The 26,906-nt window shown below is 38.0% G+C and overlaps 1 protein-coding gene across 7 annotated transcripts in view; it reads left to right on the forward strand.

The window, feature by feature from the left end:
- The first annotated feature begins 6,410 nt into the window (after positions 1-6,410).
- PSME4 (proteasome activator subunit 4) overlaps positions 6,411-26,906 on the forward strand; it is a 109,590-nt gene continuing 89,094 nt past the window's right edge. For 3 of the 7 annotated variants that reach the window (XM_025868843.2, XM_073897708.1, XM_025868844.2), the window contains exons 1-3: positions 6,414-6,688; positions 25,594-25,734; positions 26,371-26,487. In XM_025868843.2, coding sequence (XP_025724628.1) covers positions 6,447-6,688; positions 25,594-25,734; positions 26,371-26,487 — 500 coding nt within the window. In that variant the 5' untranslated portion in view covers positions 6,414-6,446. Of the gene's footprint in view, positions 6,689-11,658; positions 11,748-25,593; positions 25,735-26,370; positions 26,488-26,906 lie in introns of all 7 variants that reach the window. The other 4 variants (XM_073897710.1, XM_073897711.1, XM_073897712.1 and 1 more) reach the window with 4 other exon arrangements.

The raw sequence follows: 26,906 nt of genomic DNA on the forward strand, positions 1-26,906 counted from the left end.
TGTTTATTGAATTAATGAATATATAATTCACCCTGGAGAATTAGGGATTTGATATATTACCCCTCTTATGAGTCTGTAAATTTCAAAAGAGATTCTGGTTAGTACAAAGAAACAGATTGTAAAGGGTAGCATTTCAAGCATCAGATATAGTGTGAGTGTCTTGCTGGCTATTCAAATTATTCATGCAGACAATTCCATTCTCTGCTTATGACCAAGGCCTGTTCTATTCATATATATAAAAACTGGGGGGTAGGTGGAAAGAGTATGTATCCTCTTTGTGCATTAGTTATTATCTCTCCACTGCCTCTATGGTTAATTTCTTCAACCACTGTTAAAAAATACATCTATTTACTATATTTGATTAGAGGGAAGCTGTGACCTCCTACATTATTCATAGCTTGTCAAAAAGAAGAAACATAAAGAGCTTCAGTTGTGCTGAAAAACTCTTTGCATTTAAATATCAAATAGGCATTTTCTAAATAATAATATCATACATTTTTAATCCTTAAATAAATATAGCTTGATGGATATGCATCACCAACGACCAGCTATATGATATGAGGATTCTAAAAAAGTTCTTAATCATGCATGATTACTCCCTTTTGCTCCAAATGATATCTAATAATCTAGAGTTAGAAGTTCATTCCTTAAGGATCTCCAGTTCCAGTGGTATGGCAACCTGAGCTAATGCAGAAACCCTTATATAGAAACGCTGCATTTAACATAACAAGTGATAACAATTGATGAACTCACACACAGAAAAGGAAAATCTCCAGATCCAGAAACAAAGAGGAAAGGAAAGCCAGAGTGCCAAGTGTGTGAGTTAATTCTGCATCAATTTTGGGGCAATGTTATTGGATCTCGAAACAGCAACTGACTTGGGTTTTAATAATCTACTCAGGGAAAGAAGCTGATGCCTCAGACCAAAGGGAGTTGTAAATAAAATATTGCAAAAAACCCCAGAATTCTCTAAGGGCTGAATTCCCAGGTCTGTAACTTACCTAGGATAAAAATTCAAATTTACACTAGCTGAAAAATGAACATAAATATTGATTAGTACTGGGCCTGTGCTATTTCTGTGGATCTGGTGCAAGCAAACAAAATGCTCTGGGTCATGTGGGATTTACAGAGACAAAAAGCCGTATGAAGATAGTCTCATAATATAAAAAATTGTAAAATACAAGCAAATGATCCACCATGAACAAAAGTCAACAAACACATAGCACCCCTAAAAATCTAAAATAACAGAAAGGATTGTCTAAATATTATTGTCTGGGGCACCTGGGTGGCTCAGTCGGTTAGGCGTCTGCCTTTGGCTCAGCTCATGATCCTGGGGTCCTGGGATTGAGCCCCACACCGGGCTCCCTGCTCGGCAGGAAGACTGCTTCTCCCTCTGTCCCTCCCCCCGCTCATGCTCTCTCTCTCTCTCTCAAGTAAATAAAATAAAATAAAAATAAATATAATTGTCAAATAAATAAACACATCTAAAATCATTAAAGAAGTCACTGGAACCATAAAGAACAAAAGTAAATGAAAATGGAATAGCAGATTTGGAAAGGAATGAAATAGAACTTCTAAAATTAAAAAAATAATCATTAGAATTAGAAGCTCAGTGGACAAGTTAAACAGATCAGATGCAGAATAAAAAAGAATTCTATGAATTAGAAATAGGTCTGATAAAGTTATCCAGAATGAGGTAAAGAAATGAAGACTTGCAAAATGAAAGTAACAAATATAGAGATTAGAATGAGAAGGTATAACATATATCTAATGGGAATTCTACAAAGAGAGAAGAAGAACAGAAAAATTGTGAACAGATAACAGCCAAAAATTTTGCATGATTGATGAATGATATCTTTTCATTTAAGAAACACAATTCCCCTGCAAGATAAATAAAAAGAAATCTACATCTAGTTATATCATAGTAAAATGGCAAAATGCCTAACAAAGAGAAAGACTGTAAAGCAGTAATCATAGAAAAACTCATTGCTTTAGCTGTGATTTCCTCTTTAGTAAAAAAATGAATTCCAAATACACTCTAATGAAGTGAAGTGGATGCCATGCTGCACAAGAAGGGCTTTTAGACAAAAACTCCAAAACTTAAAAATCATATAGGAGGGGCACCTGGGTGGCTCAGTTGGTTGAGCATCTGACTCTTGGTTTTGGCTCAGGTCAGGATCTCAGGGTCATGAGATTAAGAATCTGCTTGACATTCTTTCCCTCTCCCTCTGCCCCTCCCCTGCTTGAGAGTGCATTCTCTCTCTCAAATAAATAAATAAAAGCTTAAAAAAATCATATAGGAACTATAGGTGCCTGGCTGACTTGGTCAGTAGATCACGTGACTCTTGATCTCGGGGTTGTGAGTTCAAGCCCCATGCTGGGCATAGAGCCTACTAAGAAAAAATCATATAGGAACTAGGGTAAAAACCTCTCATTTCTCAGGTCCAATATTCTTGTGCCTTTAGTAACTGCAACACAGCAGGAGTTTGGACATTTGATTATATTAGAATGAATCATTCTAATACAATTCAAATACTTCTAAAGGCAGGAAACTAACAACCTGTCATTTTTTTTTTTTTGGATTATCAGGTAGTGAACCAAAGGCATAAATATTTGATTGGTAATTAACCCAGGCAGTTCCTCTAGCCTGAGGAGAAACCTCCATCTTCAGAATATTTTCCATGAAGGGCTATTGCACTTTCCAGGAACGGATTTTAGTCAGCTTCCTGGAGGGGTCTGATAAGGAGCCAATGTCTCCCTCAGGGTCTGACTGAAAGCCTGATGGGTTGTTATCTTTTGGTGGAGTATCCTGAGCTCTAAAAGATTAAAAAAAAAAAAATGCTTGGGAGGTAGTCTGAGAAAATTAACCCCAGGCTTTGGGTTACTACCTCCAATGATGAGTAGAAAATGTCCCCCAGAGAAACTTAAGGTCTCCCAACTTTCTCACCGGAAGAGGTTTCACTAGTGTTTTCCATTAAGCCTCATATAGAATAACAGAAAGAGACGTCATCTTTTTTGTTCCAATAATTCTTTTGATCTTTCCAGTTCTGACATCCATTCCCAGGGAAACTGACATCATTGGAACAGCCTCTTTGAAATATTAAATCGAAATATTCCTGTTCTTCTAGAACCCTTGCTCAGGCTAATCCTTTCACATTGCTCTTATACTTCATTAGGATCTAAGTCCCTTGACCTCTCTATCAGCCCTCTTCTCTCTTCAGTTAGACTTCAGCCAATTTTGACATTAACCACTCTCTTTTAAATATTCTCAAGCCAATGATCTCTACTTAGAAAAGAGAATTCAATGAGGTATTGTAGGTAAAGCACTGGCTGAGAGAAGTGCTCAACAGTGGTAGCTGACACCATTACCATCACTACCACCAACACACATTCTTATTCTTTTGTCATTGTATCATACCAGACTGCATGGCATATAATCCTGGGCTGCTAAACATTATTGGGGAAAATCACTAAATTGTTCACACAGATGACAGTAAAATTCATGCTTCCAGACTTAACTGACAAGTAATTTTACTGTTTCTCTAATGAGTTTTCTGAATTTTGAGACTACTCTAAACCTTGGCTCCAATCTCAAATCTCCTTCGCCCCACTTCCTCCCATCATTCTTATTCTCTTATTTCACAGAGAAAGAAAGAAAGAAAGAAAGAAAGAAAGAAAGAAAGAAAGAAAGAAAGAAAGAAAGAATCAGAAAGAACTCCTCCAACCTCCAGTCACCAAATCTGCAAACCTTTCTGCCTTTGCACCTATCCTCCCCTGCCTTTCTCCTCTGACAATGGAAGCACAGTCTGGTTTATTGCTAGAGGCCAATGACTCCACATTCTCTCCCACTCTCTGTCATCCTCACCCACATTATCTTCAACCTTTCTCCATTGGCTCCTTCTCATTAATATTTAAAACATATCCCATCCTGAAAAATTCCTTTTTATTCCAACTACCTCCTTACCTCTCTTTTTCTTCCCACCCAAACTTTTATTTATTTTTATTTTTTAAGATTGCTTTTCTTTCCTTTTAAGATTTTATTTATTATTTATTTGAGAGAGACAGAATGAGAAAGCACGAGAGGGGCGCGGGTCAGAGGGAGAAGCAGACTCCCGGTTTAGCTGGGAGCCCGATGCGGGACTCGATCCCGAGACTCCATCCCGGGACTCCAGGATCATGACCTGAGCCGAAGGCAGTCGCTTAACCAACTGAGCCACCCAGGCGCCCATCCCACCCAAACTTAAAAAAGGTTGTCCGCTTTTACTGCCTCTAGTTATTTACTTCCTATTTTCCCATTGTCATTGTAATCTGGTTTCCACTGCAGCGCCCCTGAAACTGTTGTTATCTGTTGTATCAGTAACTCCAATAAACTCTCCTCAGGTCTCATTTCATTTGACTGGTCAACCACTTTTGGTACATTGATTATTTCCTCCAACTGAAACACTCAATGCCCACCCTCCTAGAACTCCTCCTTCTCTAACCTCTTCTCATGAGTATTTGTGGTCTCTCCCCTCTCTATCCATCCTTAAATATGGTACTCCTGAGAGTTTGGTCAAGGGCCCTATTCTTTTTATACTGTTAAACTAATTACATAAAGGCCATTAGACTGAAGTGGCTCTAATGTCTTTGCCCAAAATCTGTGTAAATGCCTCAAGGTTATGAAATCTAAACACTAAGGATAACCCGTCACAAACAGCCAGTTGGGTTTTAAGCTACGCCCAATCAAATAATCTCCTTTCTTTGTCTCTACACCTTCTCTACCTTTGTCTTTCCCCTGGCTCCTTCCTGTCAGGGCTCCTAACCACTTCTGGTTTGGCCGTGTCCAATTCCGATAGATTTTTACTCAATAAACTCTTAAAATTTTTAAGAAGTCTCAGTTATCTTTTAACGATAGTTGGTATCTCATTCCCTCCGATACATATCTCAGTTTAGATCATCCTCCTGATCCATACATAAAGTACTTTTCCATCCTTTAGGAATTCAGCCTCCAAATCTGTTTCTGCTACCTCCGGGAAGGACTTTATTAAATCTACCCACCTTCCCAAACCAGAAATCTGAAATCATCCTGTTTCTTCCCATTGTTTCACTCTTCACATTCAATCAGCTACCAAGCCCAGGCCATACTTCTTACTGTAATAGTTCTCAAATCATTTCAACTGACATCCATGCCATCAGTATGTCACAGCTTCTTAAGGGGTCCTCCAGTTTCCAATTCGAGTCTGTTTTAATCTATTCTCTACATAAAGTCAGAGTGATTCTTCGAAAATGTAAATTTTATCATGCCATTCCTATGCGTAAAATGTTTCAGACTTTTGTTGCTTTTAGGTTTAAAGTTCTGAAAACTTCCTAGTATTTCTACGTTTCAATCCTGCGCTCCTCTTGCAAGCAATCTGCAGCCATTCTGAACTTCTCTGAATTCCTGGAGGGCATGCTTGCTGCGTCTAAGCTGTTCCCTCAGCTAAAATATACCTTCTCCTCCTTTTCCTAACCAACTGTGCACTCAACGCCTTTAACCTCAACTTTATGTATCTCGTCTCGAAAGCTACCTGACACCCCTCCAGTTTGAACTAACTCCTCTTTAGGTGTTCCCAAGGCATCCCGTACATATCCAGCAACTAAGAGTGTTGTCTTGTAACTGCTTATTCCCTAAAGCTCCAGTTGACGGTAAAACCCTGGAAGCCAGAAACCACGTGCTCTTCTCGTCTCAAGGGCCTAAAAGAAGCGTCTGACACACAAAATAGTAGTTCGATTAATATTTGTTGAATCAACATTCACTTTTTTCGAATGAGGGCGGCCCGAAGAAGACCAAAAAGAGGGCTTAAAGGAGACTGAGCAAAGATTTCTGTAAGTAACAAGTGAGATGGATACAGAGTACCTAGGTTTTTCCACACACTCAGGGTGAGGGACTAGGCCCACTGCCTTGTCGGAAGGCACAGCGACTACGGGCTCCCGCGGGCAGCGCAGGGGGCGCGCGACCCCAAGCGAGGGAGGACAATAGCTTGGAATTCGGCCTCGTGTTTCCGGTGGGGCAGCCTCGCGCTCGGGCGGTAAGGCCCGGGGGTGCGGGCTCCGAGCCGGCCCCACGGCGAGGGAGGAGCGGCCCGCTGGGCTCCCGCCGCCGCCACCTCCTCCGACGCCGTCGCTCCGCCCCGCCCCGCCCCGGAAGTGACTTGAGGCCCGTCCGGAATCTGCGGGCCCGGCTGCTGCAGCGTCACCAGCCGAGCCGGTGCGGGGCGGGCGGAGCGGCCTCTGCCGCCGCCAACGAACCGGGATCGCGCGGGGGCCAGCAGCGCGCCGGCCAGGGGAGGGGGCCCAGCGGTCGGGCCGAGGGCGACGGGCCGCCGGCGGCCGCGGGGCGACGACGACGCGGAGGAGGCGGAGCCCGGAGAGGGGTGGGGGCCGGGGAGGGTTAGGGTGGGAGGGGGTGGGGGGGTGTCCCAAGGCTCATGGAGCCGGCCGAGCGGGCGGACGGCAGGCATCCCCCGGAGCCCGGCGGGCTTCCCGGCCCGGACCCGCAGGGCTTCGTCCCTCAGAAGGAGATCGTCTACAACAAGCTGCTGCCCTATGCTGAGCGGCTGGACGCCGAGTCCGACTTGCAGCTGGCCCAGATCAAAAGCAACCTGGGCCGGGCCGTGCAGCTTCAAGAGCTGTGGCCCGGGGGCCTCTTCTGGACCAGGAAACTCTCCACGTAAGTGTGTCCGGGCCTGCAGGGTGGGCACGGGGGGTGGGGAGGGCAAAGGCTCAGTGGGAGGGCGTCCGGGGCGGAGGGTGGGGGAGGCCGCTCTTTGTCCGCACCGGACCGCTGGACTCAACTCTGCCCGGACTCCAGCCGGTGGTCCCGGAGGAGTAGTCGGAGAATCGCGACAAGAAGCCTGGGAAGCACTCAAGTCCCCTCCCTGCCACTTTCCTGCGGGACCTCCTTGGTCCTCACCAGCCCTCTACGTCCTCCCCTGCTGCTTCTCCCCAAAGGTTCGGGTTGTTGTCTTCCGACCTGCGGGGCCCTGGGGAGCCGGAGGGCACCGGGCTCCCAGGGAAAGAGGTGAGCGGTCCCCCAAGGCTCCTCCTTGGACCTTTGCTCATGAGGGAGGAGAGACAGAGGATTCATCTATGAGGGAGCAACTATTGACTTTTCCTGGTGTTTCCTCGGGCTCTTCCTCTACGGTCTCCGCCTCTTCGTATCCCTCAATTCGTGGCTAGTAACTTTCTGAATGGGAAGGAAGCCGTAGAGAACTTGTAGGTTCTGCTTTTTTGGGCCTGCTCAGGCTTTGATTGAAAAGATTGGTTTAAAATCAGCCCTTAGCTCATTCTCGGACTGTACACTAGACGTTAATGTTGAGTCTTAAAACCTCCGGAAAATGTGTGTTTCTCCAGTTGTGACATTTCCTTTGGAAATGTGCGACCCTAAGGAAAATAAAGCAGAGAGCTATCAGATTGTCCAGGGCATTATGAGTACCTGGCTTGTGTTAATTTTTGAGTCTCTCAGATGAATATAGATGACCTAAATCAGTTTCAGTTGTTAAATTATTCTTTTATTACTGTTACTATTTTTTTGCACAAACACCCCGCAAACTATAGTGCCACTGAAAATAAGGGGGAAAGCAAGTAAAAATACAGTCTGGGGGGAAAGGTTAGAGACTTTTATTTTTTTATATGCCCCAAACCATTTATGTCCAAATAACCAGCAAGATGGGCATCTTCACTGTGTCAGAAGAATTTTTTAAAAAAAAAGTTGTGCTGTGTCTTGTTTGGTTAACTACACAAAATCTGATAACATTGTATGTTCATGAATGTGGGTATGGATGGATAAACATACAAGACATAAGTCACTTATCCAGTGTTTACCCAAATCTGCTGAGTGAACTGGGTGATGACTCAGGGTTTTGTAATGCAATAGTCTCCTCTACATTTCCTCACAGGATGATTCTTATCTGCCAGTTATTAGGGAGCCTCTGACAAATTTCTCATCTCCTCCTGATGACGGTGGTGGTGGTGGTGGTGGTGGGAGTAATACCTTTTTAATTAAAACTAAACTGAAACACTTAATTTGCCCTTTTCAAAGAGAGACCATAAAATGTCAAGGTTAACAGCTCTCCTCTTGATTAGAGTATGAAGTTTATGTATTTAGGATTCATGGGAGACTTTGAAAAAAAAGAAGTGCAACAGGGAGAAGAACCACTTTCCAAAAGAGGAATGTTTTATAACTGATTAACATCAAATGATTTTTCAAGTGAGCCTCCTATGTGTTTGTGTTACTTAGGCACAGTAAAAATAAAGTTACTTTGTCGGTTCCAGTAATTCCCCCATTTTAATCATTCTTGTTAGATTTACCGGAGAATAACCATTTTGGGGGACACAGCTTCTTTTAGATGCACAATATATAAGTATACCAATGTGTGAATGCGTACCTGGTTTGGATTTCTTTCTTTTTGTTTTATTTTATTTATTTTTTTTCTTTTTATTAACATGTAATGTATTATTTCAGGGTTTTTATTTTTTATTTTATTTATTTTTTCTTTTTATTAACATGTATTATTTGTTTCAGGGCTGGTTTGGATTTCTGAATCTGGATCTACACAGAGTTAAGCATTGTTTTCTGACATATTACTAAGCTTGGTAAATTAGCACCTGGAACTGGATTATTTTTGACATATTAAGTATAAGTAGCTTTTACCAAAAACAGCTAAAAATACAGTGGAGACAGTCCTTGGTGTTTAGGGCAAGATTGCAGTTCATAAGGCTTACTAGCCTGTGAACCCCAAACCATTCATGTTTAAATAACCAGCAAGAAATGCTGTCGGAATTTTATTTTGTAACAGTGGTTAAATGCTGCAAAATGATTCTCAGGACTGCACTGTGAGACATTTTGAACTTGGTGGAACATGTTGTGATCTTGGGTGTATTTTTTTTCTCCTAAGTCATGTTAAGGTGACCTGTTTATAGTTGCACTTGTTTTTTAATGAGCCTTGTGTGTTGCACAAGTTTACATCTAAATGATGCCAAAACATGTGATGACAGCTGTCAATTACCTGAGTAGTGATCATATTTAGTACTTTGTAGAAGAATGGAAAGTAGTAATGAAAATAAAATGCAGGGGTGCCTGGGTGGCTCAGTCGGTTAAGAGTCTGCCTTCAGCTCAGGTCATGATCCCAGAGTCCTGGGATCAAGTCCCATATCAGGCTCCTGGCTCAGCAGGGAGCCTACTTCTCCCTCTCCCACTCCCCCTGCTTGCATTCCCTCTCTTGCTGTATCTCTCTCTGCCAAATAAATAAATCTTAAAAAAAAAAAAAAAAGGAAAGAAAAAATCTAACTTCTACCAGTAGCTCTGTGACTGTGGGAAGATTACTTTAATCCTGTGTTTCAGTATTGTGAAAGAAAGGGGGTTGGACTAAATAATTCCTGAGAAACATTCCTGGTCTGGCGTTTCATGATTTTATTTTTTATCCTGTAGAGCCTCAAATAGGCCAGTGTGTATCTTTCTTTGGACTATTTGCAAGGACTATTTGAGCAGCTTGTAAAGTACTGAAAATAGTTCTATAGATCAAGCACATTCCTAAAGAAGACCAGAGTGTAAATGCTGTTCAGAGGCACTGGGACTGGATCCCGGACACCCCTACTCTGGGCATCACAGGTCTGTGTGGGGTAGGGTTCTGGTTTGGGGATACTCAGGCTCCTGCTCCTTTTTTTACTTTTTACCTCACTTAAGTACTTAATGTCATTCTGTTTCAATCCATTTTGAGACTGGGTCTGTGTAACATCTCTGTGAAGAAAGGTTATTTCTGTGTACTTCAAAAATTGGCCCTGTGGTAAAATACAAGCTCTCTTGTATGGACAAGTTAAAGTATTAGAACTGCATGAGGTAATATCACAGGGAATGTTTTTAAGAAGCAGGGAAACAATTGGAGAAGAGAGGCACAAACCTAATGGTCTTTGGAAAACAGCACTAAAGACAGCTCCTGGACTCGAAGTGAAAGGTGTTGGTGGATAACTGGTACGGTCCATGTAGAGAATGACGGAGTTGAAGAAAGATAATCTTGAAACTTATTATTTCTCCCTTTTCCCTCTGGACCTTTCATGTGTGGTGAGGTCTAGTTTGAAGACGTCAGTTGATCTATACCTGGCTTTGCTGTGAATATTATTATCATCTTGGTCTTGCTTAATGTCTCTCAGCTTTAGGGTCCTCTTTCAGAAAGTGGGAGGAGTATAGACTCTTAGTGGTTTTTCAAACTTAAAACTTACCCAAGGACTGTTCTATAAAAGCAAAATCTTAAACACAATATTGGGCTCCTCGGGCTGGATAAAGTTGCACTGACTTTTTTCTTTTTAACACTTCACTGATTATAGAACCCCTGAAAGCCTGCTCAGGGCTCTGAAACATGTTGTTCGAAAAATCACTGAGTTAGTCCCAAAAGGCCTTTCTAGCTCTGTGTTCCTTTAAATTGGTCTGGAGGAGGGAAAACAAGTGAATAGCCTACTATTTCCTAAAGTTTACTCCATCCATAATCCTTTCTTTTGTGTTTCTTTTTTTTTTTAACAAAATTTTGATTTTAGGGAAGGATGTGCACTTGGTGTATTATGAAACAAATTTAAATGTCTTGTTATAATGAAATGTTCTCTGCTGTTTTCTTATAATGAAATGACTCTATTATACTGACAGATCATTTGCTTTGCTAATTAAACTATAACTTCCTTGTTTAATTATTATTAAGAACATGATACAGCCTTGGTTAGGAATTGGATTATCCCAGTTGAAACCACATAATGATAATTAGATTATATAACCACCGGAAACTTAAGTTTAGTCAAGATATGAATTATCAAATACACTGAACTTCTTTTGTGGAAAGTAATAATCTGACCACAGGAGCACCCAAATTTGTATCATCTCTGTGTTGGGGGAGAAAGTAGAAAATTCCAACCACTGAATCTCAGCTATTAACACGATGTACTTATTTGGATATCTAATGTTTAAGTGTTGAAATTGTGAAGTAATAAATAGAAGTGCTTTCTACCTGTAAAAAATCTTGAAATCTGACAAATTACCACATTGATCAGTGAGAACCAGTTAGGGAAAGTAGTAGAAAAGGTTTGCCTTTGTTATTATATGACCACACTCAAAACAGGAACCAAAATTTCTTTGTTGAATTGATTTGAAAGCTGATTTTCCATAGAAAAACAAAGTAAATGAATTAAATTATTTGGGGACATGAATTTTTCTGACAAAGTTGCAATAAACTGTACTTTTCTTTCTTTCTTTTTTTAATTAACCAACTTTAGTTTTTAGAGCAGCTTTAGGTTCAAAGCAAAATTGAGCAGAAAATACAGATATCCCCTCTACCTACACATGCACACATTTAATTTTTCATAGCAATCTCAAACTTAGATATTATATATATGTGTGTGTGTGTGTGTGTATATATATGTGTATATATATATATTTTTTGAGGCCCTTCCCATTTTTCAAACACCTTTTTAGTTTCTTTCTTGCCTTACTTGCTTTCATTCATTCTTTCTTTTTCTCTTTTTTAAGTAGGCTCCATGCCTGATGAGGGGCTTGAACTCATGGCTCTGAGATTAAGAGTCACATCCTCTACTGACTGAGCTAGTTAGATGTCCCTCAAGAACCTCTTCTAATCATTCTTTTCTTTTATTTTTTTTAAGATTTTACTTATTTGACAGAGAGAGACAACAAGAGAGGGAACACAAGCCGGAGGAGTGGGAGAGGGAGAAGCAGGCTTCCTGCTGAGCAGGTAACCTGATGTGGGCCTGGATCCCAGGACCCTAGGATCATGACCTGAGCTAAAGGCAGATGCTTAATGACTGAGCCACTGAGGCGCCCCTTAATCATTCTTTTAAAACACCTTGTCAATTTTTTCTCCTTACTAGTTAACTGAATGTTTTTGCAGAATCTCATTTGTCAATATATATGATTTGAATAGTTTTTGAATACTTTTTTTGTTTTCCTTTAAACATTCTTTATTGTGGAAAATATCACACATATACAAAGAAAGACAATAATATAGTGAACTTTATGTACCCATCACCTATGTTCAATTATCAACTCATGGCCAATCATGTTTCTTCCACTTCCATGCACCCCCCATTGTTTTTGAAGCATATTACTTCATTCATAAGTGCTTCCAGTATGTATCTGCAAGGGAAAAGGAATTAAACCAAAAAACTCAATACTGATGCCATTCTCAAGCTTAGAAAAATGAACGATAATCCATCACTTTGATCAATCTCGTGAAATTCTACTTGTAAAATTTGTGGTTTTACTTCTGAGTTTCCATTTGCATTGTTTTGTCTAAGGTTTACTTCATACAGACCCCATGGGCAGCTTATTAATGAACATTTGTGTATTTTGGCATTGTTCTTCTCCCCCTCTTAACTGTGGAGACATAGAATCCGTCCTGGGTCAACCAGGACTTCCTTGAATTCTCTCCATTTTAAAAACAAAGATACTGAGGTTCTTAGTAGTTAATACATAGTTGGATGCAAAGGAGTGGTGGCAGGAGTCTTTGAACAAATATTTTCTGAGTGCTTTGTGGGGGCCCAGCACTGGTTTTGGCCCTTGGGATATGTTAGTGAAAGATTTCTTCCCTCTTGGGAAGTTCCAGTGTGCTGCTTTTTCTGTAAGTACACATTTTTGTTCTTTAAGGACAGCCTAGACAAGGAATAGCTCCATCAAGAAACTTGAGGAAAGTAAATATGAATTATAAGGTCATTACTTAAAAAAAATTCTTATCTGACCAGTGTGTTTTAATGCCCTAAATGGAGGCACTGAGAAGGGCAGTTAGGGAAAAAAAATTAATAAAACAGTACTATTCCTTGTTCAGAAATGTGAATGTATCATTTAAAACAATTTTCCCAAGTGGTCTTGCTGCAGTGTTATAAAATAAAATTGTCTTTGAAATATATGTTCTTGACTGAACTAAAATGGAGACAGTTTCTTGCTTTTTTAAGGGATGCTTGTTTATTTAGTAGTAAATAAGGGCACAGCTTCTTAACCCATTTTCTCATTTTGGAACCCAGGTGTTAACTTTTCTGTTAAAGAGACTTACCTCTAGTGAATCTTCTCTCACTGCTCTCCTTTTCTCCTTTTTAATACAAAATCCAAATCTGTGTTTCTAACCTGTGTAGAAAATTAGATCAGAATCTCATACAGTGTGAATGGCAAGCTGAGAACAGGGTAATAACAGCAACAGCAAGCAACCAACCAAAACCTGTATATTCATTCATTGACACAGCCACTGGAATGTTAAAAGCAGCGCATACTATAAATATTCCCATTTGGAATCTTGAGGTTGGCTACTTCCATATTCGGCCTACACTCAGCATTTCTTCCCTTTTAGTGTACTCTCTCTTGATCCCTTGTTTGTGCTTTTGTAGTCTTTGTATTTAATCTTCCCTCTACTGTGAGCCTTCTTGAGGTCAGTGTCCTCCATGTTTACTTCCTTTCCTCCTCTCCCAGCATTTACTACAGCAGTACGGCAGTATATATGCATTCATTTGTACTCTGATATTATAATTAATTTTTTGGTCTTTGTAAACTAAAGCATTATGGAATTCTAAGAAATTACTACTTTTACAGTCAAAATGGAGAAAACAAATACGGGATGAGATCTATTTTTTTTTTAAGATTTTATTTCTTTATTTGAAAGAGAGTGAGAGAGAGCCTGAGAGGGGAGAGGGTCAGAGGGAGAAGCAGACTCCCCGCTGAGCACAGGGAACCTGATGCGGGACTTGATCCCGGGACTCCAGGATTACGACCCGAGCCGAAGGTAGTCGCTTAACCACTGAGCCACCCAGGTGTCTGGAAATGAAATCCTCTATTCTAATATGGGATTCAAAAGAAAATTACCTATTTAGTGAAAGAAACAGAGGGAAGGAGCATTTTGGTTAAAGAAGAGAATGGTGTGTTTCATAATCCAAAGTGGGAGTCTGGGGGGAGTGGGTTTAGCAAAGTTAATTAGAGAATAAAGCAGATTATATTGGTTGCATCAGTGAGTTTGAGACTTTAATTTAAAAATAAATCTATAATGATTGTTATGTTTATTTAGTACTAAATAATTTAGAGTGTAGTTAATACAGTTTTTGAACAGGTGAACCATACAGTTTTGGTAGTGATCATCGCCTTTTTATGCTATTTCGGCTTTTTTTCACAATAAATAGACCCTAAATTTTAGAGTCTAAAAATAAAGTAAAGGGGTGTCTGGCTGGCTCGATCAGAAGAGCATGCGATTCTTGATCTCAGGGTTGTGAGTTTGAGCCCCACATTGGGGGTAGAGATTACTTAAAAAGAAAAAAAAAGCTTTAAAGATAAAAATCAAAATATAGTAAAGACTTTTTCCCTTCCCAAGAAAAAATTAACACCTTTGAAATGGGTTTGAGAATAGTATTGTAGTTCATATAAATTGGAAATTGCTTAAGAATTAAAAATGCTTTCTAATCTCCTAATGGTAGGTACTCTAAAAGAAATGTGTTAGTAATCTTTGGGCTCTTAAGTGTGAGTATTTCATTTTGTTTTCTGACAAATTTCTTTTTTAAACCAAGGATGAGGTAGAAGTTTTTAGAGTAAGAAACTTTATGAATGCAATCTTTTGCATTAGAGTCTAGTTTATATTTTGGGCGGATTCCTAAAGAGTTTAGTTGGGATATTTTCTCTTATGAGGGGAGGTGGGTTACTTCCAGACATCCCAGTAAATAAAATATTGTCAAATTTCTGCCAACATATACCAAACAGTGGTCCCTATTTTGTGTATGGCAGGAAAAAAGTTACCATTTAACAAATTCCAGAATGATTTAAAATGTGATTTTTAAAAAAGCATAATTAGACAAATATCTTAAAACTTTTTCGTTTTGTGGAGTTTTTTTTTTTTTTTTTAGTTTGTATGGTCTCACAATTTTTCATCTATATGTTCATTTATAAGTGCTTAATAGAGAATTTTTCATTTGTGGGTTATGGCCAAAGCATTGTGAAATCAATTTAGGTCTTGACCAGTTTTTTGTTTGTTTGTTTTGAGGGGGTTGTTTGTTTGCTGGTGAACTAAATTAGAATTATTAGAGTAAATTTAGAAGTAATAAGGCTGAATGTTTATGACCTTAATTTCAGTTTTTTATGTATTTTTTTTCAGTTTTGTATATGTTTATGTATAATACTGGGTTATATATTTATAATGGTGGGTTGTGGCTCCTAAAATATGAAAGCTACTGATTTTACAGGTTTCTTTCTGTAATTCAGATCATCTAATCAACACCTACACCTTGAGCCACAAAGATACGAGGGGTAAAAACGGAAAGTTCCAACAGGTTAAAAAATCAGTAAACTGCGGGATCTTGCAAGAGAGCATTAGTTAATAGATTATTGAATGAGTGGCACCGATACTACCTAGCATATGTTGAGACCTCAGAGTGTGCCAGCACTATGCTAATGATTTTACAGTCATTATTTCACTTAATTTTCACAAACATCCCTATGAATTGTAGGTACGTTTGTTATCCCAGTTTTACCTTTGAAGAAATGAGACTTAGGTACGGTATTAGCTGATTTGTCTGATGACCACAGGGCTTGCTCTTAACCATGTGTGCCAGAGGAAGGAAACTCGCAGGCTGTTTAGCCTGGGAAGGCCACCAGGGGAAGAATGGCACCTGAGCCTTGAGGTGGGATTTGGTTAGGTAAGCAGGAATCTTGAGAAAGCCATTTAATGTGGGGGAACAAAGATATAAATAAGTCGACCACATAACTGTTAAAGTCTGTATTTGGAGCACATTCTGAAATAAATCAGTTATCTCTCTCCCTCTAGGCTGTATGCTCCAGGACCATTTGTTACTTTCCACTCCCTTTTGCCATGTCTGGCCTTTAAGTGACATTCAGAAAGCATTTCAAGAGATGAATGCCCCTTGTCCCTGACTCTAGAGAGAAGCAACTGGGAAAAGAATAGAGGGATCATTATTAGGTATTAATAGTGAATGACTGTATTACTGCAGAAATTGTCATGTCAGTTATAATAAGTCATAAAGGATATAACTCTGAAATACAATATGCTGACACTCCAGTGAGTATTGTTTAGCCTGTGGTATAGATGGGGATAAAGAGAAGTGTGTACTTCAGCTCTCCTTGTCCATTTAGGGCCTTCTGTCAGAATTACTATACTTGGTAAAGATAATAGACCTGTTTTATAGTGTGTTTTGGAAACCTACTCAATGTTTTAAGGCCAATTTGCTTAATTTGGTAAAATATTTATTGTTTGAAGGGTTTTTTTTTTTTAAATAGAACTAGTTCTTGTGAGCTGTTTTTAATTATGTAAGCCAGTATATTTCTCAAGATGCACTCATACATTTGGTCAGCTGAAAAGATGTTTCTCAGAATGTCCACCTTGTTTCATTCTTTGGTTAGAGTTGAGGGTTATATATGTATAGAGGCATAGTCCCTGCCATCCTTACCCATTAGTCATCTAAAGAAACATTATAATATATACATGTATAACTGCAGTAAGAAATAGAATGTGGAACATACTCATTTGGTACAAGCTGTTAAGAGAGAGAGAGGACAGAGATAGCACTTTTGGTTGGGAATGAAGGAAGACTGTCAAAGAGGAAGCCTTAAAGGATAGACAGGCTTTTAAGGATATGAACAAATAATTCACAAGAAAATATATAGTAAGCAAATATCTTAAGATATATTTAGCCTCATAACTGAGGAAATACTAATTGAAACAGTGTATAAGTATTTCATTTTTAGTGGTTGAAATAGATTTTAAACCACCATATCTTGTACTCCTGTCAGTCTGTTAAGGTGCAGTGGTTCTCAAATGTAGTGAAACGTCTGGGAAGCATAAAAACAACTGGTACTCGGGGCCCATTTCAGATCAGTTAAATTAGAATGTCTTTCTTGTACATTAATCTCTTACCCATCACCATAGCCTTGTGAGGGAACCCAGGTCTTGAGATTAAATGACTTGCCCGAGGGACTGACCTAGAACACTTTGAATTCTCTGCAAATTTGTAGAACTGTGCTGCTCCTGCTGGCTTGGCTGCTGTGTTGAAATCAATAAATACACTGGCTATTCAGAGTTGATGATAACGTTGGGAGTTGCAGAGCAATCTAGAGCATGGCAACATAAGATATTCTCCACTTTAGATAACACCTAATTTGCCTTTCTTCCATGTCAGCAGGCCCTTGGAATTAATATCCTTTATTGTTATTTGTTTTTTTGTGTGTGTGATAGTGCATCCCTTTTCTTGATTCTCAGCTTGACCTCTTGGGAAGTGAAATGAGAAAATAAGGAACATTCTCTTGGTTGTGTCTTTTTGTCATAGAAGTATGCTGTTCTTGCTCTGTTCCTCTCCCTAGAGCTGTCTCTGTGCCTGTTCCGGAGCCTCTTTCCCCAAATGCTCAGATTTTCTTGACCCTTGGTTGCTTATTCAGAGTGATGACAGCTTTCTGATCTTTGAAGATTCAGTTCAGTGGACACTCATCTATGATGAAACATTGGTTAAAAAAAAAATCACAAAACTGATAGTACTTCGTTTATCTCCCTTACTTCTGTATATTTAAGTTTTCCAATACATAATTCCTCACATCTAGAAATGCATTTTGATTACATGGGTAATTGAGTGAAAAGAGAAGGAGAGGTGGATTTATGAGAAAACCCTACATTTTATCTCTTCACTCACTATTCCTAGTAATGAGAAGCTGTGTCTGCATTTTTAATATTATGTGCTACGATGAAGGACTTAGTCCTGGAATAAAGTCAAAGTAATTAATTCCTGATCTTCTGGCTTTCTCTGCACATTTTGCCTTTTTTTATTTTTGTCATTGGTGATATCTTAGGAACAGAAGGAAAAGACAGTAAAGTGGGGACGGAGTTTGGTTTTTTTGTTTTGTTTATTGTTTTTTTCTGGTTAGAGGGAAGAGTTTTTTCAGGCATCTCATTGACAGTTATTTTAAAGCAAATATAATTACCATGACCATTTACCTCTAGGCGTCAGGTATTAAGACATAGTTTTAAAAATTGTTATGTCTCACCATTTATTCAGATATTTTGCATTTTAGTACAGTTTTATTGTTTTAAAATGTAATTCCTAAAAATAAATATCTAAACCGAAAAGAAAAATGTAATTCCTAAAAATAAATATCTAAACCGAAAAGAAAAATGTAATTCCTATACATTTCTCTTAGAGAAATTACCTTTTTTAAAAAGATTTTATTTATGTGTCTGAGAAAGAACAGGCAGGGGGGTGGGGCAAGGGGAGGGAGAAGCAGACTCCCCGCTGAGCAGGGAGCCCCATGCAGGGCTCAGTCCTAGGACACTGAGACCATGACCTGAGCCAAAGTCAGATGCTTAACCGGCTGAGCCACTCAGGCGCCCTCTTTCAGAGAAATTTCTAATGAATCTTCTTGTTGATATTATGAATGGAACAGTTTACCTCCATTTACCACTATTTTTTATCTGGTTACCGTAAGGAAGGCTGCCAATTTTAAAAAACATATTCTGTGTATTTTCTTATTTAGTCTAAAAGTGGGTTTTTCGGGGGCACCTGGCTGGCTCAGTCCTTAAGCGTCTGCCTTCGGCTCAGGTCATGATCCCAGGGTCTTGGAATCGAGCCCTACATCGGACTCCCTGCTCAGCAGGAAGCCTGCTTCTCCCTCTCCCACTCACCCTGCTTGCGTTCTCTCTCGCTGTCTGTCAGATAAATAAATAAAGTCTTTAAAAAAAAATAAAAAATAAAAGTGGGTTTTTCTTGTTGCTGGATTTAGATGTTTTAGGGAAAATCATAGCATTGACAACATACTCTTTTACCCTTCCTGAAACAGTTACGCCTATTTGTGTTTCCTAGTTTACCCTTTAATCTCTAGATTCAGAATAATGCTAAATAATAATAGTAAGAATAGTCGTTATTGTCTTGAATGTGTCTGGTTTTAAAGGTTGTAGACCTTTAAAGGTTTTTGGTTTTAAAGAAGTGCCTCTTGCTGTGAATTGTGTAAGACTGTTGAATCACAGATTTGTACCTCTGAAACAAATAATACATTATATGTTAAAAAAAAAAAGAAGAAGATAACAGGAGGGGAAGAATGAAGAGGGGGAATCAGAGGGGGAGACGAACCATGAGAGACTATGGACTCTGAAAAACAAACAGGGTTCTAGAGGGGAGGGGGTGGGGGGATGGGTTAGCCTGGTGATGGGTATTAAAGAGGGCACGTTCTGCATGGAGCACTGGGTGTTATACGCAAACAACGAATCGAATCGTGGAACACTACATCAAAGACTAATGATGTAATGTATGGTGATTAACATAATAATAAAAAATAAATAAAGAAGTGCCTCTTAGAAGGGGAATGCCTTAAGTCTGATACTGGCTATTTAATTAAGACTTTTTAAATAATTTGGTTTCTTTTTGTTATACCATCTTAATATTTTCTAATTTATATTTTATTATTACCAGACTGTTCGGCCAGAATAATGTCCATGTTAGAATTAAGTGAGTTTATGACCAGTTTTATAGGTATTCCACAGAAGATTGAAAAGAGGGCACAGTTTCTGTAATCTCATTTTTTGTCTTTTAAAAAAGTCAGCTTTATTATATAATTTTAATTACCTTTAGTCAAAGTCTGATTGAAATGTTAAAGACATACAGTCATTGATTTTGTTGCTTCTATTCAGCACATAAAATTTCACTTTCTTTTTCAAGACTAGGTATTAGGTATATGGTATACTTTTATCAGGAGAAGTGTAATCCCTGGTTCTCTTTTTGTGATGTTAATAGCCATTGTGCATTCTTTAGAGATTGCAAAATGGTTCTTTGCTTATTAGCTGAAGTTCTCTAAAAAACTTTTGCTCCTGAACTATTGTTTACCCTGAGGTACAATTCTTATAGAAGCCAGGATAAATGTTTCATCGGTTCTCTTTATTTACCAGTTTTTTTTAAAGATTTATTTATTTTAGAGAGAGAACGCATGCCCATACAAGCAGGAGGAGGGGCAGAGGGAGAGAAACTCAAGCAGACTCACGCGGAGTGTGGGCTCATCCGAGGGAGGGTTGGATCTAACAGAGCTGAGATCAGCTGAGATCACAACCTGAGCTGAAATCAGGAGTCCGAGGCTTAACAGATTGAGCCATCCAGGCGCCCTATTTACCAGTTTTTAAGATAATGATTTGGTCCCATAGCATTCTTCAAGGGCATAATCTGTGGAGTTTTTCTTTTGTTTGTATTTATATTTTTTAGTTTCATTATGAACTCAATGGATTTAAACATACATCGCAGGTAATTACCGTGATTCATGCTCTGGTGTCATTTTTGGCTAGGGAGAACCCCACAACCTGACTCCTGTGCTCTTTTAAATAGGACTTTAGTAGTCTTTGATAAGGATTGTTTTTATTAAAAGAAATGTAGAAATGCAGAAATATTGATTACCTAATTTTAAACATTGTGTTTTACAACAAATTTGATATGGAATGTTTTTAGATGTTAATTTTAATTACAAAAATAATACCTTTTTACTTAAGAAAGTTAGAATAAACAAAGGTATATAGGAAAACATGAAAATCACTCCATTTTACCATAGAGGTAATGTGTTATGGTGTCTTGTTTTATCTTTTAATCTTAATGTATGATTATATATTTTTCTTTGGTTGTATTCATATATGTTTTGTATCTTGCCTTTTTTAAAAAAGATTTTATTGGGGCGCCTGGGTGGCTCAGTCGGTTAAGCGTCTGCCTTCAGCTCTGGTCATGATCCCAGGGTCCTGGGATTGAGCCCCACATTGCTCTCCTTCTGTGCTCTCTCTCAAATAAATAATAAGTCTTTTTTATTTTTAAAGATTTTATTTATTTATTTGACAGAGACACAGCAAGAGATGGAACACAAGCGGGGGGGGAATGGGAGAGGCACCTGAGCCACCCAGGCGCCCCTAAATTAATAAATCTTAAAAAAAAAAGATGTTATTTATTTGACAGAGAGAGAGAGTGCATGTTAGAGAGCACAAGCACAAGCAGGGGGCAGGGACAGGGCAGAGGCAGAGGGAAAAGCAGGCTCCTGCGAAGCAGGGAGCCCCTCTCTGTGTTTGATCCCAGGACCCCCAGATCATGACCTGAGCTTAACTGACTGAGCCACCCAGGTGCCCCTTGTATCCTGCTTTGTTTTTTTTTAAATAAGACATTTCATTTCACATCCACCAGAGTTCTTTAAAAACATAATTTTAAATGACTGCATTATATCTAAAGGCATAAACCACAATTTAACAAACCATTCTCTTATGTCAGCTTCCTTTTTTTTTTCCGCAGGAAAATTTTACTGCAAATGTGCAGTGAAAAACTTTGGCATTTTGACTTTGATATTCTAGATTTTTACTTCGGATGTATTGCTAGATGTGGAGTGTGTTGTTTTTTTTTTTTTTAAGATTATTTGAGAGAGAGAGAGTGCAAGGCGGGGGTGGGGGAGAGAGGAAGAGGAAGAGGGAGAGGATCTCAAGCCGACTCCCCACTGAGCATGGAGCCTAAATCAAGTCAGATGCTCAACCACTCTACTGACTGAGCCACCCAGGCGACCCTAGATGTAGGATTTTTTAAAAGCGATTGAGTCCCACATGGTGTTCCCTGCTTAGCAGGGAGCCTGCTTCTCCCTCTGCCCCTCCCCCTGCTTGTGCTTTCTCTCAAATAAATAAAATCTTTCCAAAAAAAAAAAAGATCCATCGGTGTTTTAAATGAATATAGTTAAACTCTAGTTTTTAAATTTTATAAGTAAAATTCCATTTTTTTGTCTTTTGAGTAGGACTACCCAAAATAAAGCATTTACTTAAGATTAAATGTCATTGCTAAATGTCTTAATATCTTTTATAATTACAAATAGTCTTAATGTTGTTCTGAAATTGTATTAATTTTACTTGATTGATGGATAAAGTTAGAACCTTAGAAACCCAGCAATTGCCTTAAAAATAACTGGTGAATGACAAAGCTTGTATTGAAACCAGTATTTTTAGCCTTTTGTCAAGCTCTAATTCTTAGTTCATTTCAGTAATGTATAATTTTATATTACTTCAAACTTCCTTGTAATGAATAGTAAACTCTTCAGGTTGTATAGTAGAAAAAACCTTGGCAGTATTGCACACTTTATTAAATAACCACTGTTCCTGGTGTGCTACCGCTTTTCTTTGCTTGAGATTAAAAATTAAAGCATTTGATTAATACAGTATAAGGTTGTGATGAGGAAGGAAGCAATTAAAAAGTGCTTTTGTATTATCTTTCATAGTTTTTCTCCCCTGTGGGAGGATGGAACATAATGACATCATCTATATATTCTGGATAGTTTAGGAAATACTCTGTTCAAAAGATCAATCATGACTGTTACCAAGGTTTTCAAGTATTTTGAGACATCTAATGATAATTTTTAGTTCTAAAACTTAAAGTGAAAATTGGAAAAAGAAAAGATTATCAATATGGTCAAAAGTAGGATTTTTGAACATAAATATACAGAAAAACCAACTGGAGTAGTTTTTGAAAAATGAAGATTCTTAGTCTCCACCCGAGTATTTTTTTCTTTCTTTTGAACATTTTATCGCATTTCACAGCCCTGGTATTTTAATGGTCTAGATTTAAGATGGAACTCAGGAATACGCATTTTAAACAGTCTAATAGACATTTGTTAGGTATTATCAAGGCACTTTTTCCAAAGTGGGTATACGACTTTATACACCTACCATTAACATATGAAATGTCCAGTTGTTCCACATTCTCACCCAAACTAGGTATTATTAGGCTTTTTAGTTTTAGTCAGTCTGGTGGGTGTAAAGTGATACCTTCTTACTGTGGTTTTAATTTGCTTTTACTGGTGAGTAAGGGTGTTGAGTATCTTTACATATGCTTATTAGTCATCTGTATGTTGTCTTCTGAGAAGTGCCTGCCTGAGTCTTTTGCCCTTTTTTTTTTTTTTAAATCTGGTTGTGTCTTTTACTGATTTGAAGGAGTTCTTATGTAATTTGCATAAGAGTACTTTCTCAGGTGGATGTATTCCAAATAATCAGATTGGGCTTTTCACTTTTAATAGTGTTTTATTGTGAACAGAATTTCTCAATTTTTATGAAAAGCAATTATTAATTTTCTTCTTATAATACTTCTTGTGCTCTTCAGAACAAATTTTTCTTGGACTGCATTTTGAGAAATGCTGAGACAAGAACCACTTTCTGATTGACAAGAACTGTTTCCTGGTTGACAGGGGAAATAGAAGGTTTCTTTCTGAGTAATCCCCTAACATCTCTAGTTTTGTCAGCAGTTCTACCTCCTCTAGGAATCCCCCTGTTGGTCTTTTCATAATATTAAATTTGGGGTTCTGAATTTTGTGTTCCTAATGTTAAGCATATAGTTGCCTTTCTACTGTAGTAAATGCAATGGACTGTAGCTAAGTTATTTCGGTGACTTAAAGCCATGTTTCCCCAATTTTTCCCCAGAAGTATCCTAGCCACAGAGGAGAGTTAAGTACAGAGCTCCAGGGGCATCCACAGTCCTGGCTAGACCTGAAGTAGCTACTGAAAGCAAAGGATGGTTCTTTGAACTCTTCTCACTGTAGTTTTTAGGAATATAGTTTGCTTTCATTTGAAAGTAGTGTTGCTTCCACCTTTTACTCCAGAATTTAGAGTGAACTTGAGGGGAGGCTGCAGGAGGCTGTACCACGTTTATTCAGCAACTTAAAGTGCCTCTGGTAGCCCTGGGCTTAGGGTTTTTATATATTGCCTTCACTATTCCATTTGCTTTACCGGCCCAGTGTGGTTAAGAAACTTGCACGGTAATTCCTGGCAGAAGCAAAACAGTAACTCACTCTCATCGCTCTGCGGTCTGTACTACCCGCTCACAGAGTATTAAGGTGAAATCATGGGATTCTGTCTTGAAACGAGAAAAGAGCTGAATGAATAAATAAATGCACAACAGCCTGGGAAAATGAAAAAGTATGTTTGTAGTGGACCAAGAATTTTGAGGAATTTCTGGAAAGGAAAAGCAGTTAGATATCCTAATTTTAGAAGTTAAGCGTAAATTCAATTTGATCTTAGCTATTGGGGCAGTGCTAAAGAACATATAAGGAATATTAATAACATCTTTTCTGTTGGTTTATATATTTGTAAAATGATTCTTTCTCAAAGGTGTTTATGATTTTTAAGTGTTCACTAATTTGTTCTAAGTAAGTTTTGGTTACTTAAGTTTTACTTATGCATCCTTAAAATAGTCTATAATTAGTCATCTTTTTAGGACACCTTTTCCTTTGCTTGTAGTTAATGCTTTTGATTACCTTGGTTATCTAAAGTTAAAAAACTAAAAATGTGTGACTTTGAGGTAAAATACTATATTTGATAGTAACTTAATTTTTTAGTATAACTATGAGTTAACTCAGAAACACATGGTATTATAAGTTATGTAACTTGTGTATTTTAGGATTCTTGGTTATCTAAAGTTAAAAAACTAAAAATGTATAACTTTGAGGTAAAATACTATATTATTTTTGATAGTAACTTGATTTTAGTATAACTATGAGTTAACTCAGAAACACATGGTATTGTAAGTTATGTAACTTGTGTATTTTAGGATTCTTGGTTATCTAAAGTTAAACTAAAAATGTGTAACTTTGAGGTAAAATACTATATTATTTTTGATAGTAACTTAATTTTAGTATAACTATGAGTTAACTCAGAAACACATGGTATTACAAGTTATGTAACTTGAGTATTTTAGGATTCTAAGCAAACCATTATTCCTTCTTCAAAGATTCTGGTTAAAACAGTAAACTTCTGTATCTGTACTCTCTTGTTCTGTTTTATTCTTTATATTGTAATAAGCTGTTTTTAAGTAGTTTTAGGAGTTATATATAAACAGATAATTCTCTTGAATGAGCCCTTGCTTAATAAAAGGAAGGGGACAAAGGAACCCCTTTTAGGAATACTAATGGCCAAAGGCAGTTAAGACCAAACAACAATAAGACAACAGTATTTTAATTGGTCATTGAATGTTGATGAGAATTCAGTTATCATTATAAGCCTTTTGTTAATTAAATTATTATTTGTTAGTCTTAATTAAAACAATAATTTTTCCTACATAATGAGTAAAGATATAAAATGCTTAACATCAAGGGCATTTGAAATTAAGGTGTCATAATACATATTTTTTTTATTGTGGCAAAAACAAATTTACTCTTAACAATTTTTAAGTGTACACTACAGTATTATTAGCAATATGTACATTGTACAACGGATCTTAAGAACTTTTTCATCTTACATAACTGAAACCCTGTACTCCTTGAATAACTCCGTGTTTCCTTGTGTGCCCCACCTCCACTTGTCCCTGGTAACTACTATTCTACTTTTTGTTTCAATGAGTTTGATTATTTTAGATACTGCATGTAAGTGGAATCCTGCAGTATTTGTCTTTTATGATTGGCTAATTTCACAGCATCATAATAATACACACACACACACACACACACACACCACAAATACACACTGCATTTTGTTTATTCATTCATCCATCGATGGACATTCATGCTGCTTCCACACTTTGGCAGTGAATATGGGTGATTTATTTTTAAAGGCTATATGGATTTTTCTGTTGCAGATATATTCGACTTTATGGGAGAAAATTTAGCAAAGAAGATCATGTTCTTTTTATCAAGTTATTGTATGAGCTGGTATCAATTCCAAAACTGGAAATCAGCATGATGCAGGGATTTGCCCGTCTCTTGATCAACTTGTTAAAGTAAGTAAATTTCTTGTGATTTCTGCTAACAGTTTTTGGTTTGTTTCTTCAAGGTTTTAGGCAACAAGAGCTAAGTGTTCTTTGGTAAGAAGACCCAAGTCCCAAATTGCCAGTTTGCGAAAAGGTCGCAGAAAATTTTATCATAAGTTTAAGCCATATGTGTTAATTAATTAAAATTCTGTCTCCTTGTGAGGCCTTCTGTTTTGTAGCACACATGGAAATATATGTTACTTGATGTTTGTTTAAACTAGTTTTCTTCCATTATGTATGTGGTAAGATCCTAGAGGAGTCATGAATCATTTATTCTTTACGCCTACGTACCCAGCACAATGCCGGAAACAATTAAATACTCCATAGGTAACATGGGAAAATAGGAAATTCATTGGCAGTAATGGTGGCACAAATTTAAATGCCCCCTTTTACCTGGTGCTCTTTGAGGTTTGAGCAGCAGTAAGAATCTGGTGCATTGTTCTTCCAACTACTGCATTCTACCAGTGAGTTGCTGTGGATAGAGAAAAGTAAGGCCCACCAGGATGACAGCAGCATTTAACAACTGTCCTCCCTGTGTAGTAGGTATAATATATAAACAGCTGTACATGAATATATGCATATATGGTTACTATTTTTTTTTATTAGGAAAAAGGAACTTCTTTCAAGAGATGATTTGGAGTTACCTTGGAGACCACTTTATGACATGGTGGAAAGAATATTATATTCCAAGACAGAGCACCTGGGATTAAATTGGTTTCCTAAGTAAGTTTCCTTTTAAAGTACTTCTTTGGGAGCACTTGAGGGCTTTTAAGATTTGGTCATAATTGAGAAGTGATTGGGTTATTTGAGGTAAACAAATAGACATTTCAGTGTGCTCATTTCTTTGTAACTTGACTCTCAAAACAGTTTATTGCCCTCTTTAAACTATATCTGAAGTTACACTTAAGAATTTCCTACCAGGATATCTGACAGCTAACATTACCATACTGGCCAAGGACAGCAGATTTTTGTTTGAAATCTAGAATTTTGTCATTGTAAGTAATGCACATTTGGCATTCTTCATTATATATTCACATGTGTTTTAATTCTTCAAGTAAAATGAATGCCTCAAGAAGAAGAGCTTGGCATATTCCAGAGGGTACCCACATCCCAGTTAAAGAAACATTAGTTTCACTGACTGT

The sequence above is a fragment of the Callorhinus ursinus genome, unplaced genomic scaffold (assembly GCF_003265705.2).
Source record: "Callorhinus ursinus isolate GAN/ISIS: 27379988/994484 unplaced genomic scaffold, GSC_fseal_2.0 scaffold10, whole genome shotgun sequence".
In the NCBI taxonomy this organism is placed as follows: Eukaryota; Metazoa; Chordata; class Mammalia; order Carnivora; family Otariidae; genus Callorhinus; species Callorhinus ursinus.